The sequence below is a fragment of the Rhipicephalus sanguineus genome, chromosome 7 (assembly GCF_013339695.2).
Source record: "Rhipicephalus sanguineus isolate Rsan-2018 chromosome 7, BIME_Rsan_1.4, whole genome shotgun sequence".
NCBI classification, from domain to species: domain Eukaryota; kingdom Metazoa; phylum Arthropoda; class Arachnida; order Ixodida; family Ixodidae; genus Rhipicephalus; species Rhipicephalus sanguineus.
In genome coordinates this window covers 82,517,094-82,530,138 of record NC_051182.1, presented here as the reverse complement: position 1 = coordinate 82,530,138, position 13,045 = coordinate 82,517,094, and the positions used below count along the sequence as shown (strand labels likewise).

General features: G+C 49.3%; 1 protein-coding gene across 1 annotated transcript in view; it reads right to left on the bottom strand.

Moving 5' to 3' along the window:
* The window catches only part of LOC119399569 (5'-nucleotidase), a 61,430-nt gene that overhangs the window by 30,004 nt on the left and 18,381 nt on the right, over positions 1-13,045 (bottom strand). Inside the window, exon 5 of the mRNA XM_037666374.2 lies at positions 4,750-4,887. Coding sequence (XP_037522302.2) covers positions 4,750-4,887 — 138 coding nt within the window. The remainder of the gene's footprint in view (positions 1-4,749; positions 4,888-13,045) is intronic.

The window sequence follows — 13,045 nt, the reverse complement described above, 5'->3', positions numbered from 1 at the left end:
TTGGTGATTTCGAAATCCTTGTGATACCACAAAGCATGAACTAGCGTCTGCAGAGGATGGTAAGCGGTAAAAAAGACCTGAAGCCACGCATTTCTACAGCAATACGCGTATTCATGCAAGCAGAAAAGCAGAGTGCACAAAGTTCTACTTCATCTAATTTTGCAGAAATACAGGTTCTCTTTCTTTGTAGTCGCTAGAGCAACATGTAAATACTTCAATGGCTGAGTCGCGCAACACAATTTATATTTTGGTATAGGCAAAACACAATTTAAACATGTGCAAATAAAGCAAGAAAGAACATCGAGCACAGGGCAAAACATGAATGAGAGTGAACGCCAGTACCCCATTCATTGGCAGATTGCACTTTTCTCACAAATAATAGGTAAGTTAGGAGGGTGGCGTGTATTGATGTGGCAAAGAAGGGCACATACATCGCAACTAGGCTGCAGTCAACGCGCTTTACTCGCCAACAATCGACTCAAACTGCATAGGGCGAAGCGCCGCTGCGTGTATTTGCATACGCACCGCCGACCGCCCATCCACTCAAACGCGGCGGTGGTGCTGCCATCTATAGTCCGATCTCGCGGCGAATCGAATTTTACAACAAAGCAACAAACACTCCGTATATATTCCTACGACACAGGCGTCATGTTAGTTTAGCGCCTGTGGTTCCAGTGTTGGCTCCACTTTTATAGCAGTCTAGGAGACATTGCATTTGTATTTCTATGATTCAGCAAGCTATATTGAAGCATTACTCGGCCCTGGATAAAAACATTAACGAAAGTTACGTATGATATTTACATGACTGCACCATAAAGTGCACTTAGTTTCGATAATGCTGACGTATGTACTCGAACGTGAGGGCTGGCAATACGTCGCACCATGAGTTACCATTTAAATGCCAGTGTTCTCGACGTGCCTGGTAAGACATGATGCGCACGCGGCTACTACACTTACAAGAACACGTAGATCCACTTCGTAACACTTGGCTCAAAGATATAAAACACAGCACAGAAGTACTCACTGACTGCTTCGCATGAAACCGATCCCGAGAACTCATGGGATCTGCCCAATTTTTTGGTCAAACTTTGTAAAGTAGCTGTAGTGGAAGCTGTTTGATTTGTGTCACGCTTACAATACATGTCTCTTCGTGATGCATCTTGCTGCTTCAATATGTAACACTTTGATGCGATCGACGATATTATGTGGGTTCCGCATTTCAGAGGCGCGTTTGATTTTGAAACGCACAAGCGTGTAGCTTAAGCAGACAGCCCAGCAAAAGACTTGTTAAAGTAGTAGACTTGTGTTAAAGTTAAAGACTTGAGTTGTAGTAGTTTCAGGTAACATGTGAAGAAAACTAACCGCAAATGTATTTGAATGCGGATAATCATTGAGCAGGCATGCACCAAATTTTGTAGCATCTCTGGGTTTCAATAAAACTTCTCGCTAATGTCATGACCATACCTTTGTAAATGTTTATTGCCAACGCTAAGAGGCGAGATCAATGTGCGTGTTTATCATATTCTAACTGTAATGAATGCTTATCTTGCGCGTTAATAATCTTATGGACATTAAGCGTCATCTGCAAATGACTTTACAGTACGAGATAGACGCCTTCCAGCGTCACAACCATGGAATAAAAGTTATATGGGAAGTTTTACAGGCGCTCCAAAACGTCGAATTTTACATGTGAAAGTGAAGATGAGTACCTGTTTACCAAGACTGACTGACTTTAGTTTGTTAGTTGATAAATAACTTGGCTCTCTACTTTAAAATCCCACTCCTTATGTCAAGCTTCGTAAGTTTGTGGATTAATCAGATGTGAGGAGCCTTGTTCAACGCTTAAAAAACGATTGAAACAACCTCATTTCTATGGCATCATGCCATCCTGAAGATCACTTGCCAATTGAAAGAGTGGCATTTCAAAGGAACGACACTGCAAACGTACCATGCGTTTCTTTTAAGCTATATAATTGGATTCTCTTAGAAGTTGCATGACGGCGGACGCCATGGTCTTCTGTATTATCCTACAACATATGTTTGTTATTCGCATTACTTTCTGGTTTTATACTAATCGAGGGTCACGAGATTCAAACGGGGGAATCACGCGGGCAGGCGTTCAGGCGCAGCGAAAGCATGCTGATTCTTAAAAAAGACTGTTGTGCTACTTGTGCGTAAATTTAGGCTCATATGTCATCTTAGGTACGAGGCGAATGAAGTGGGAGACGGTATTTAGCAGCTTCAGCACTTTCCAAGAAAATTTAACGTCTTTCATCGCTGAATAACACCCCAGGTTTTCACGCACATAAATACCCGATGAAGTAGACGAAAAGACGTCCGCCACCGTAGCTCAATCGGTAAGAGCATCGGACGCGTAATTCGAAGGTTGCAGGTTCAATCACTCCCGGGCACAAAAAGAAACGGCCATGAATACATCCCGGTCAACAGCACAACGAAAGCACTGTTGACTTTCTTGAGGGCGACCAGCCAGAACGAAACTTTGTAAACAGTGTAGTCTACGTGTGTGTGTTTGTGGCTGTATGTGTTATGTGGTGTATATATCATAATCATCACCCAGAACATAGAGCAGAATAACAGCGAATAGCTAGACTAACAGCTCCAGTTTTTCATTAAAACATTTCTGTCTCTTCCCGGCGACAAGTTGTCTTTTCGTTCCACTTTACTTTCTTCACAACTATACCACAATTACTACAATGCACTTAAACGGTGCACGTAGTGTTGCCAATACCTTGCTTAGTTTTATTATATGCTGGCTTTCATTGAAGTTGTGTCAAACGAACAAACTAGCCCTCGAAATTCCCCCTTACTTCATGCATTCATAGTGAGGGTCTCGTTCCGGCTGACTTGATGTTTGCAGTTAGTATACGAGGGCCTATTGGTCAGCTGTCCGCTCGTTAAAGGAATCCGTGCTACGTGTTGCAAGCTGGCAGAGAAAGAGTGGCCCACACTCGCCGTCATGGCTACGAGGGGCGCTGACTAATATTACCAGGTTTGCATGCACTTAAATACCCGAATAAGTGAACGAGTGGACGGCCGCCGCCGTAGCTCAATTGGTAGAGCATCGGGTGTGTTATCCGTACGTCGCAGGTTCGGTCCTTGCAGGCTGCAAGTTGTCTTTTCGTCCACTTTACTTTCTTCACATCTGCATTACAATCAATACAGTGCACTAAAACAGTACAATTAACATTCCTGATACTTTCCTTGTCTTGTCTGCTCGTTTTCTTTAGGTTGCGTCGAAGAAAGAGACTAGCCCTCGAAATTCCTCGTTTCTTTTATTCGAAGAAATAACAGAGATTCCCCTTTCTCTACGCGCATGGTGGCTTTAATTTCGTCCATTCCTAACTGCCAATACGCAGAAACAATTTTGTCGAGTACATTGGAGGTTTCGTTACTGCCACCAAATACTATATAAAAAATCACAAAAACCTGCTGCATTCTAAGCTCTGATTTCTTTTTTTTCTCGTCAACCTGTGAGCATGCCATTAAGCGGAGGAGAATTAAATTATAGGCTGAAGGATGATCAATCCTTGCGCGATATGCTGGCCACTGCCTCGCCCGGTTTCCTCCTTTTAAATTATGTCGAAAACAACATCATAATTTTTTGTTTATTTTTAAGTGAAACGTGGGCAGGATTCCAAGAAGGCGCGGAGAGACTAACGCAACAATGTACTGTACTGACGGATTCGTACGGGATTTCATTTTTTTTCAGTATAACGACATGCATGCGCAATTTCTCGAGATAACCACGCCATGTCGCAACGAACCTGGTCTCTATAGATAATGCTGGCTCTGATCTACGCGTTCGAGACGAAATTACGCCCATATCATCCACACTGAAGATGGTAGAAACGAAAACATGCGCCTTACTTAGCCCTAACTTGTCCCGTTTCAACCCATGAGTACTGTACATACCGGTGGTCCATGCGCTATCTCGCGTGAGGTGTTGTTCCAGGCCCCCATATCAACACTCAACGCCCCAATATGACTGTCACTGATCACCAATGACATGCCAGCTCTGTAGCGGTTATTCTGTTATTGTAGCAATTTTTTACAAGAGGATAGTCGTTCTAGAGGCAGATAGCTGTTCAAGAAAACAGTGCGTGGAACACACGAATGGCATCATCTGCAAAAATGCTGTTTTAAAGGATACGTCTATTTCTAGCGGCGGCACACGACAGACATTACAACTAAATTTGAAGAGCAGTGAGGTTCCGCCCGTTTGACTGAGATTGAAGGGGAGCGCCATCCACTGATGAATGGCATTGCACTCTCAAATATTATCTCACTGCGATTTTTATAGTGCTCTAAAAAAGGCTACATCATGATATACCTCTCAATTCATTTATTCTCACTCAGCGTTGACACGCATATCCTGGCACTTTGCTGAAGGCAAGGAAATGCCTACGATTTCTGCAGCGTAATAAAACATGCATGCGTTAAAGCATGTATTATATTGGTGCCGATATGAAACGCATAAAAATTTCAATGCGCTGCACAGCTCACTTTTTGCTGCTATGCCGTACATGAGTCACATAACCGTGGCAACCAGTACATAATGAGACATCAGAAAGACGGTCCGCACCGCATAGCTAGGACACCTTAATGGAAAGACGTCGTGTATTTTATACCAATTCGTCGGAAGTCTTCTCAAGGACATCTCAATAAAGCACCGTTATTGGTACAATAGCAATTGTAGTCTGCATGCCTAATGTAGAAGTCAGTACTCACCACTACGTCATAACCCATTTGGGACATTGCTGCCGACACAATCTTATGTCTTAGTATGGAGTACCATAGTGTTCCTTGAAAAAAGTCTCCAGCATTGACAAACAGCACATTCTTTGTAGTCTTCTTGATCTTGCGCGCCTGTTTTTGGAGATATTTACTAAAGTTAGTCATGCATTGCATACCCCACAGCTATGATCTGCATATTCAAGATAAGGGAAATACAGAACCTTTTCACTAGTCTGTGCTCTTTTGTAAATTAGCTCAATTCCTCAAAGATCGAAAATATTTAGCGTTAGCGTGTTGGTGCCATATTTGCTATACTTGAAACAGCAGTGTATCCCGCAATAGCTTGAAACAACAGCAGAAAAGATCTTTAAAAATGTTTGCAGTATGTGAAGAAATATTAGCGGCTCATTGGTCCACCAGAGATCACGTCACAGAAAAAGCGAACGACTTGATTTAATTTATTTCAAAACACCGAACACCACGGTATGCCCAACCGAAAACAGTTACAGCATGCAAAAATATGAGAAGTGAGCAGAGAGTTGCCGAGTAAAAATTTGCAGACTAGTTGGTTCATATTTGATAACTCGACTTGCTGCGCAACCAACACCAAAGAAGGATATAGATAGGAAAGAGCGCTCTTTCCTGTCTGCCTCCTTATTTCCTGCTGGTTGCGCAGCAAGCCGAGTATCGTGTTCGAAGTAAGCGTTCGTGTTTGCTTTTGTGTATCCCCGTTCTGCTCCACGCTACACCAGTCTAGAAAAATTACATCTCCCAGTAAAGGGAACCTTGTGGGGATGCGAAGCAGCGCATGGGTCGACTTAAAGTTCCGTTCATCACGGTCACCTTGGCCGTTGTTAACGCGTCCTTGCAAGTGGAGCACACCATGAATTCACTGCAGTTGCTGTTGCAGTTACTTGTCCCGAACTCTTGTTGGAACATGTCACGCGGGTTCATCGCGCGTCGGTAGAATCTCGTTCCCAGAAGCGATCACGTGATTGCTGAGTGAGTGTAAGGAGGAGAGGCCACAGCGTCTTACCCAGCCGCTTACACATGCCCGAACGCGCTAGCTTGCGCCAGAACACATTGTTTTGTATGCGTTACGCCAAGCTAGGGCAGTGTACGGCAGCCCTGGCCCCTAAAGTGCTCTGCACGTATCATCATCAAGGCGGTCGAAGAACAAGAGAAAGAAGACTTCTCCTTGGCGCGAGCGCGTGCTCAGATGGCTATGCTGGGTTGTAGAAAGCGGACGGTCGCCAATGGAACTACGGACGCAGAACAGCGCAAAAGCTGCTTCGCATCTAAAAAGTCACGACAGACCCAAAGCAAAAACATAAAGTTGATTGTGTCTACGACAACATCAAATGGTTCTAAACATTTGAGCAATTCCTGGTGTTTTTTTTTCTTTAACTAGATCTTGTTTAAAATGCATGACTTAGGCCACCAAACAAAAATAAAACAGCTAAGTATCAGTTATCATTTCAGCAGTAACTTTCGGAGAATTACCTGTCAGCTAGCCCGCTTTCAGTCCATTCATTTTTTTCTAAGCCACGTAAACGTGGCGCCAGAATCTTCATAAAAATATGAACCAGCTAGCTCAACACAGTACTATGTTTTACTTATGGAATTATGTGCTAAAATCTAACAAAGCATCAATTTGGTGACAGATAACGCAGGGTAAAACTCATACGCAGATATTGCTTCATGGGTTGCAATTTGCATCTCACTTTGAAAGGTGTGTGTCGGTTGTGATACGATAATGTGTTATGTTCAGAGAGGAAATCGCTTTCGCAGGAATCGATATTTTTGCACCATCAGTTGCAGCAGCTACATCTGAGAGATACAGGACAATGTAACAAGCTTATGAACGCCCCATTGCCCTGTTCTACATAATACTCCAGGACACACTGGGGCAGTGGCCGTATAATCAGGCATGGTGCTGGATACCGGGGTGAAGGGTGCTAGGTTTTGCGACAGGGTACTTATTTTGCATGCAAGACAAAGAAACATCACCCAGCCAGTTCTGCTGTGGGGCGTCTTCTCCTTCGTTCCCGGTACTAGCCATGCATACGCCCATTCCGTGTGCTGCTCTCCGTATTCACATCAACGGGCCATACTGCGAGCATGGTGAGCGTCCGAAAATGCCTCTGGCGGACTGCACTTGCTGTTTCTCGTCAACGCTCGGAACTGACCAAGCTGAGACTTCGAAATCTGTGAAAACATTCCAAGTGATTCACGTTGTCTGTCAGGCAGTGATTAAAAGTATGATCTGCTGCGCTAGCCAGACGCACCGACCACGATCACTAGTAGCACGTCGAGGTTTTCCAAGTGCGCAAACTAGAGCACGAGTATCCTTGCTGAAGTGGGACGTAAACCGTAATTCCGGGTCCAGTGCCTGAATGCGCAACAAGACAGAATTTCCAATGGGTCAGGTGACCGTTAAGATCGAAAGCATAGCGGCACAACATTCCCTAGGAAAACAAGATATCCAAGGAGACGGAACATCCGAAGATTCTGAGTGCTTGACGATTTTGAATGTTTAAACGCGATTTACTGCCCAACGACACGGAATCTCCAAATGAGAAGGGAAGAATCTGCGCAAGTAAAATATTGCCAGAAAACGAATTCAGTGCAGTGAGACTAAATTAAAGCAATATTTCATTGCCTTGTTGAAATGTTACCCGTCATGTAGTATTTTTAACTTTCTGTTACTTTTGTCTAGTGTTTTTGAAGGCGAAAGCATCAGATGCCTCATGCGAAAATTGACCGTCGGGGACCACACGAGTGATGCGAGAAATCATCATCACATGCTGACGTCACCACATGACGTGACCATGACGTCATAGATCGGTCGAACTTGTGCCATCATCTTGACGTCACATAATGTGACATTAATACATGACAACGCCATTTGGTCAAAAGTGGCGCGATCACGGATGAAGTGCAAACCAGGTGATGGAAAAAAATTATAATGTAGCGAAGCGTTGGAAGCCTGTAATGGGTCGCCCTCTCGAGCGCTTACTAGTGGGTCGTCCTCTTCCGCTCTTCTCGGACAGCACGCTCCTCGCGCTCAGAGTCGGCACCCGCCTTGACTGTCGCAGTCGTTTATCGTCGCCGAGTGCCCGCAAATAAATGTCTTTATAATTTGGTGGAAGTGCTGGGCTTTCACAACAACTTCGGCCCTCATTCGATGCCCCTGGCTCTTCGATCCCGTACCCTGCCGCCTACGATGCCTCAAGACGCCTCCCAGCAAACGGCCCCGCCTACACCGACCTCATGCCCAGGTGTGCTTCGTATCCGCGACCCTCCGGTCTTCACTGGCGCAGATGGCCCCGACGTGGAGGACTGGCTCGCGATTTACGAGCGCGTGACTGTCCCCAATAAATGGGACGAGGCAGGAAAACTGAATAACCTGGTTTTCTACGTCGCGGGTGTGGCGGGCTTGTGGTACAACAACCACGCATCAGATTTTGCAGCGTGGTCCGACTTCAAGACCGCCATTATCAATGTGTTTTGCCGCCCTGCCATTCGTAAGCTGCAGGCCGGACAGTGCTTACGTGAACGCGCTCAGCAGGCCGGTGAATCATTCACCAGTTACATTGAAGACGTCCTCGATTTCTGTAAGAAAGCCGACGCCACCATGTCCGAAGCTGACAAGATCCGGCCCATCATGAAAGGCATCGACGACGACGCCTTCACCATGCTGCTCGCCAAGAACCCCAGCACAGTGGCTGAGGTCATAACGCTCTGCCAAAGCTATGAGGAGCTGCGCCGGCAGCGATCGATGACCCGTCGCTCTCCATCACGCGACGCCGAGCTCGCTGGATTGTCGACCATATCCGACCACTCCGCGTTGCTCGCAGAGATGAAGACATTCGTGCGCGAGGAAATCTGGACTTTGCTCGCCCGCAGTACGTTCAACAGCCGTCGACCACACTTCTGCCTCCGCTCCGTCGAGCAATTGAGCAAGAAATCGCAGAGGTCATGCCCGAGTACCACCAGCACCATACGGCTCCTGCACCCTTGAGTTACGCCCAAGTGGTCGCAAGAACGCCCTCAGCAATCCCTTCGGCTGCCCCACACATTTACGCCGAAGCCTCCGCTCGACCTCATTCTTTCGAAGCGAATGTACCGGTAACCTGCGCCGACGTCACGCACAGGCCACGACTGCAGCCCACCGTCCAGTCCTATCAGTTGCCGCCCCGTCAATCCCGTCCTGCACCATGGGCGGGCCCTGCCCCAGCGAACCGATGGCGCACACCTGACCACCGCCCCATATGCTTCGCATGCGGTTACGCCGGCCACGTGGCGCACTATTGCAATCGCGTGCAGCCGCCTAGAGTCGCGTCGCCTGCCACCAGCCCGGCGAACCGCCCATATTACGACCCACCTACGCCTCTGTCGCCGACGTCTCGCCCCGCTCCATCTACCCGCCGTTCACCGTCACCACGACGCCGCTCGCTGTCACCGATGCGGCCACGTCTGGTCCCACGAGACCAGGAAAACTAGTCGTCGCAGTCCACGAGGCAAGGGCTGCGATGCTTTCGAACTGCGAAAGCCCTCAGCGAAGCCCATCGAACGTGATAGACGTGTTTGTGGACGGTGTTCGTGCATCTGCCCTTATCGACACTGGAGCCGCCGTATCCGTTATGGACGCAAAGCTTAGCCGAATACTGCGAAAAGTGACGACACCACTTTCCGGGTTCTCCCTCCGTACAGCCAGCACCCAAAGCATTCACCCTATAGCGGTATGCACAGCCCGCGTCATGATTAAGGACGCTATGTACGCCGTCGAATTGATCATAATTCCTGCATGCTCTCACGACGTCATCCTCGGATGGGATTTTCTCTCCCGCCACGACGCCGTAATTCATTGCGCACCCGCCGAAATAGAGCTCTCACCATTCTCTAATTTGACGCCGGCAGACAGTCCATCGGCTGCGAGCAAGGCACTCGTCAAAGACGACATAAAAGTGCCTGCAAACTCGTCAACGGCGGTGTCAGTCTACTGTGCCAGCCTATCCGACACCGTTGCACTCCTCTCGCCATATGACCGTGTTTGCACGAGGAAAGGCTTGCTGGTGCCTTTCGCGACCGTTCAAGTCACCCAGGGCAGCACCTCTATTTTTGTAACCAACCCCTCCCCGTACAGTGTTACGTTGGTGCGAGGGGAATGTCTGGGCAGCGTAGAACCCCTCGAAGACGCACAAGTTATAGACGAGCCCGATGATTCGCACGGCCGAAGTTCGAGTACGCTCAGTGCTGTTTCGACGTCTGGTTCATCACACGCTGACGTATTTGGTTCCTCCATAGCTGACAACCTTACGCAGGTCCAGCGTTCCCAGCTTTAGGACCTGTTGGAAGAATTTTGCCCTTCTTTCGATGTCGCTCAAACTTCTCTCGGCCGCACGTCGGCCGTTACGCATGGCATCGACACTGCCGACCACCTGCCACTGCGGCAACGTCCATATCGCGTATCTCCCGCCGAACGCCGTGTAATCACCGAGCAAGTCGACGACATGCTTCGACGTAATGTCATTCGACCCTCTAACAGCCCCTGGGCGTCTCCTGTCGTTCTTGTTGCGAAGAAGGACGGTTCTGTGCGGTTCTGTGTGGACTACAGACGGCTCAACAAGATCACTCGTAAGGACGTGTATCCACTGCCGCGAATAGACGACGCGATTGACAGCCTGCGAGGCGCCGAATTCTTTTCATCTCTCGATTTGCGCTCAGGTTACTGGCAAGTACCTATGGCTGATGACGCTCGACCGAAGACCGCCTTTGTCACGCCCGACGGCCTGTACGAATTTAACGTCATGCCGTTTGGGCTGTGTAATGCGCCCGCCACCTTTGAGCGCATGATGAATACCGTTCTGCGCAACCTGAAATGGCACACGTGCTTGTGCTACCTCGACGACGTGGTCGTGTTTGCTCCGGACTTCTCCACGCATCTTCAACGCCTACGGCATGTTTTGACGCGTTTGAGCGACGCCGGTCTGCAACTGAATCTAAAGAAGTGCCGATTTGCAGCACGGCAGCTGACAATCCTCGGCTACGTCGTGTCCAAGGACGGAATTCTTCCTGATCCCGCCAAGCTTCGGGCCGTGACCAAGTTCCCCAAACCTACATCCGTCAAATAACTGCGCAGTTTCGTAGGACTCTGTTCCTATTTTCGGCGCTTCATTCGAAATTTCGCGACTATCATATCGCCACTGACGAAGCTTCTCGGAAGTAACGGGCCCCTCCATTTGTGGTCGTCGGAGTGCGACGACGCTTTCGCAAAGCTCCGTCGTTTGTGGACGTCGCCTCCCATACTACGCCACTACGACCCTGCGGCCCCTACAGAGGTACACACAGACGCTAGCGGTGTTGGCCTTGGCGCTGTCCTTGCGCAGCGCAAACCAGGGTTCCCTGAATATGTCGTGGCATATGCAAGTCGTACGCTTACTAAAGCCGAGACCAATTACACCGTCACCGAAAAGGAATGCCTGGCGATCATCTGGGCCCTTACGAAATTCCGACCTTATTTGTATGGTCGCCCATTTGATGTCATCACCGACCATCATGCACTATGCTGGTTGTCGTCATTGAAGGATCCCTCAGGCCGCGTCGCCCGCTGGGCACTTCGCCTACAGGACTACGATATCTGCGTGCTGTACCGCAACGGACGCCAGCATGCTGATGCCGACGCACTCTCGCGCTCCCCCTTGCCTGACGACAATACTTCCAGCTCAGTGTCTCACAATGCCGTTTCGTCTATCGACATTCACACCATCGCCACTGAACAGCGCAAGGATCACTGGATTGCCTCACTCATAGCCTTGCTGAGTGATCCATCGGCGACACCATCCACTCGCGCATTGCGTCGTCAAGCGCACCATTTCGCCGTTCGCGACGACCTCCTCCACCGACGCAATTACGGAGACGGCCGCCAGTGGCTACTCGTAATACCCCGCAGTCTGCGTTCTGACATATGCGAGTCGTTCCACTCTGACCCGCAGTGTGCACACTCTGGGGTATCGAAAACCTACCACCGCATTCGCCAACGGTACTTTTGGCGAGGGATGTACCGCTACGTGCAGAAGTTCGTTCGCCTATGCATCGATTGTCAGCGCCGCAAAACTTCAACGCACCTGTCGCCGGCAGGTCTGCAACCTCTACCTTGCCCTGACCGGCCGTTTGGGCGCGTTGGCATCGATTTGTATGGACCACTTCCTCTAACGTTGGCTGGTAACCGCTGGGCCATCGTCGCTGTTGACCACCTTACGCGATACGCCGAAACTGCCGCCCTCCCAGCGGCTACAGCGCGCGGTGTTGCCTCCTTCCTGCTGCACCGATTCATGCTGCGCCACGGTCCACCCCAGGAGCTGCTCAGCGATCGAGGTCGTGTCTTCTTGTCCGAAGTCGTCGAAGCCATTCTCAAAGAGTGCAACGTTGTTCACTGGAAAACTACTGCTTACCACCCGCAGACGAATGGCCTCACCGAACGCTTTAACCGCACGCTCGGCGACATGCTCTCGATGTACGTAGCCGCCGATCACACAAATTGGGATGCCATTCTGCCTTTTGTCACCTACGCCTATAATACCGCCCCGCAGAGCACTACTGGTTTCTCGCCATTTTCTTATTGTACGGCAGGCACCCGTCGCACACAATCGACACAATCCTTCCATACAAGCCGGACCCGTCTGAAAGTGCGCCTATTTCTGCCACAGCAAGATTTGCTGAGGAGTGTCGGGAGCTTGCCAAGACATTTACTACGAATGACCAAGAGCGGCAGAAGAGCATTCGCGGTGACACCACCACTTCTGCGCCCACGTTCCTCCCTGGAACACTCGTATGGCTCTCGGTCCCTGCCACTGCACCTGGCCTCTCTTCAAAACTACTGCCAAAATACGACGGCCCCTACCGTGTCGTCGAACGCACGTCCCCGGTCAACTACGTCATCGAACCCCTTGAACCATCTTCGGACATGCGCCGTCGAGGGCGCGACATTGTCAACGTGGAGCGCCTGAAACCCTACCATGACCCGCTCATAGTGACAAGCAGTTAGGTCGCCAGGCGGCTCCCTTTTCGTACCCGGGGTAATTGTAGCGAAGCGTTGGAAGCCTGTAATGGGTCGCCCTCTCGAGCGCTTACTAGTGGGTCGTCCTCTTCCGCTCTTCTCGGACAGCACGCTCCTCGCGCTCAGAGTCGGCACCCGCCTTGACTGTTGCAGTCGTTTATCGTCGCCGAGTGCCCGCAAATAAACGTCTTTATAATAACTGCGCTAAGGACGAGACACCAGAAATGA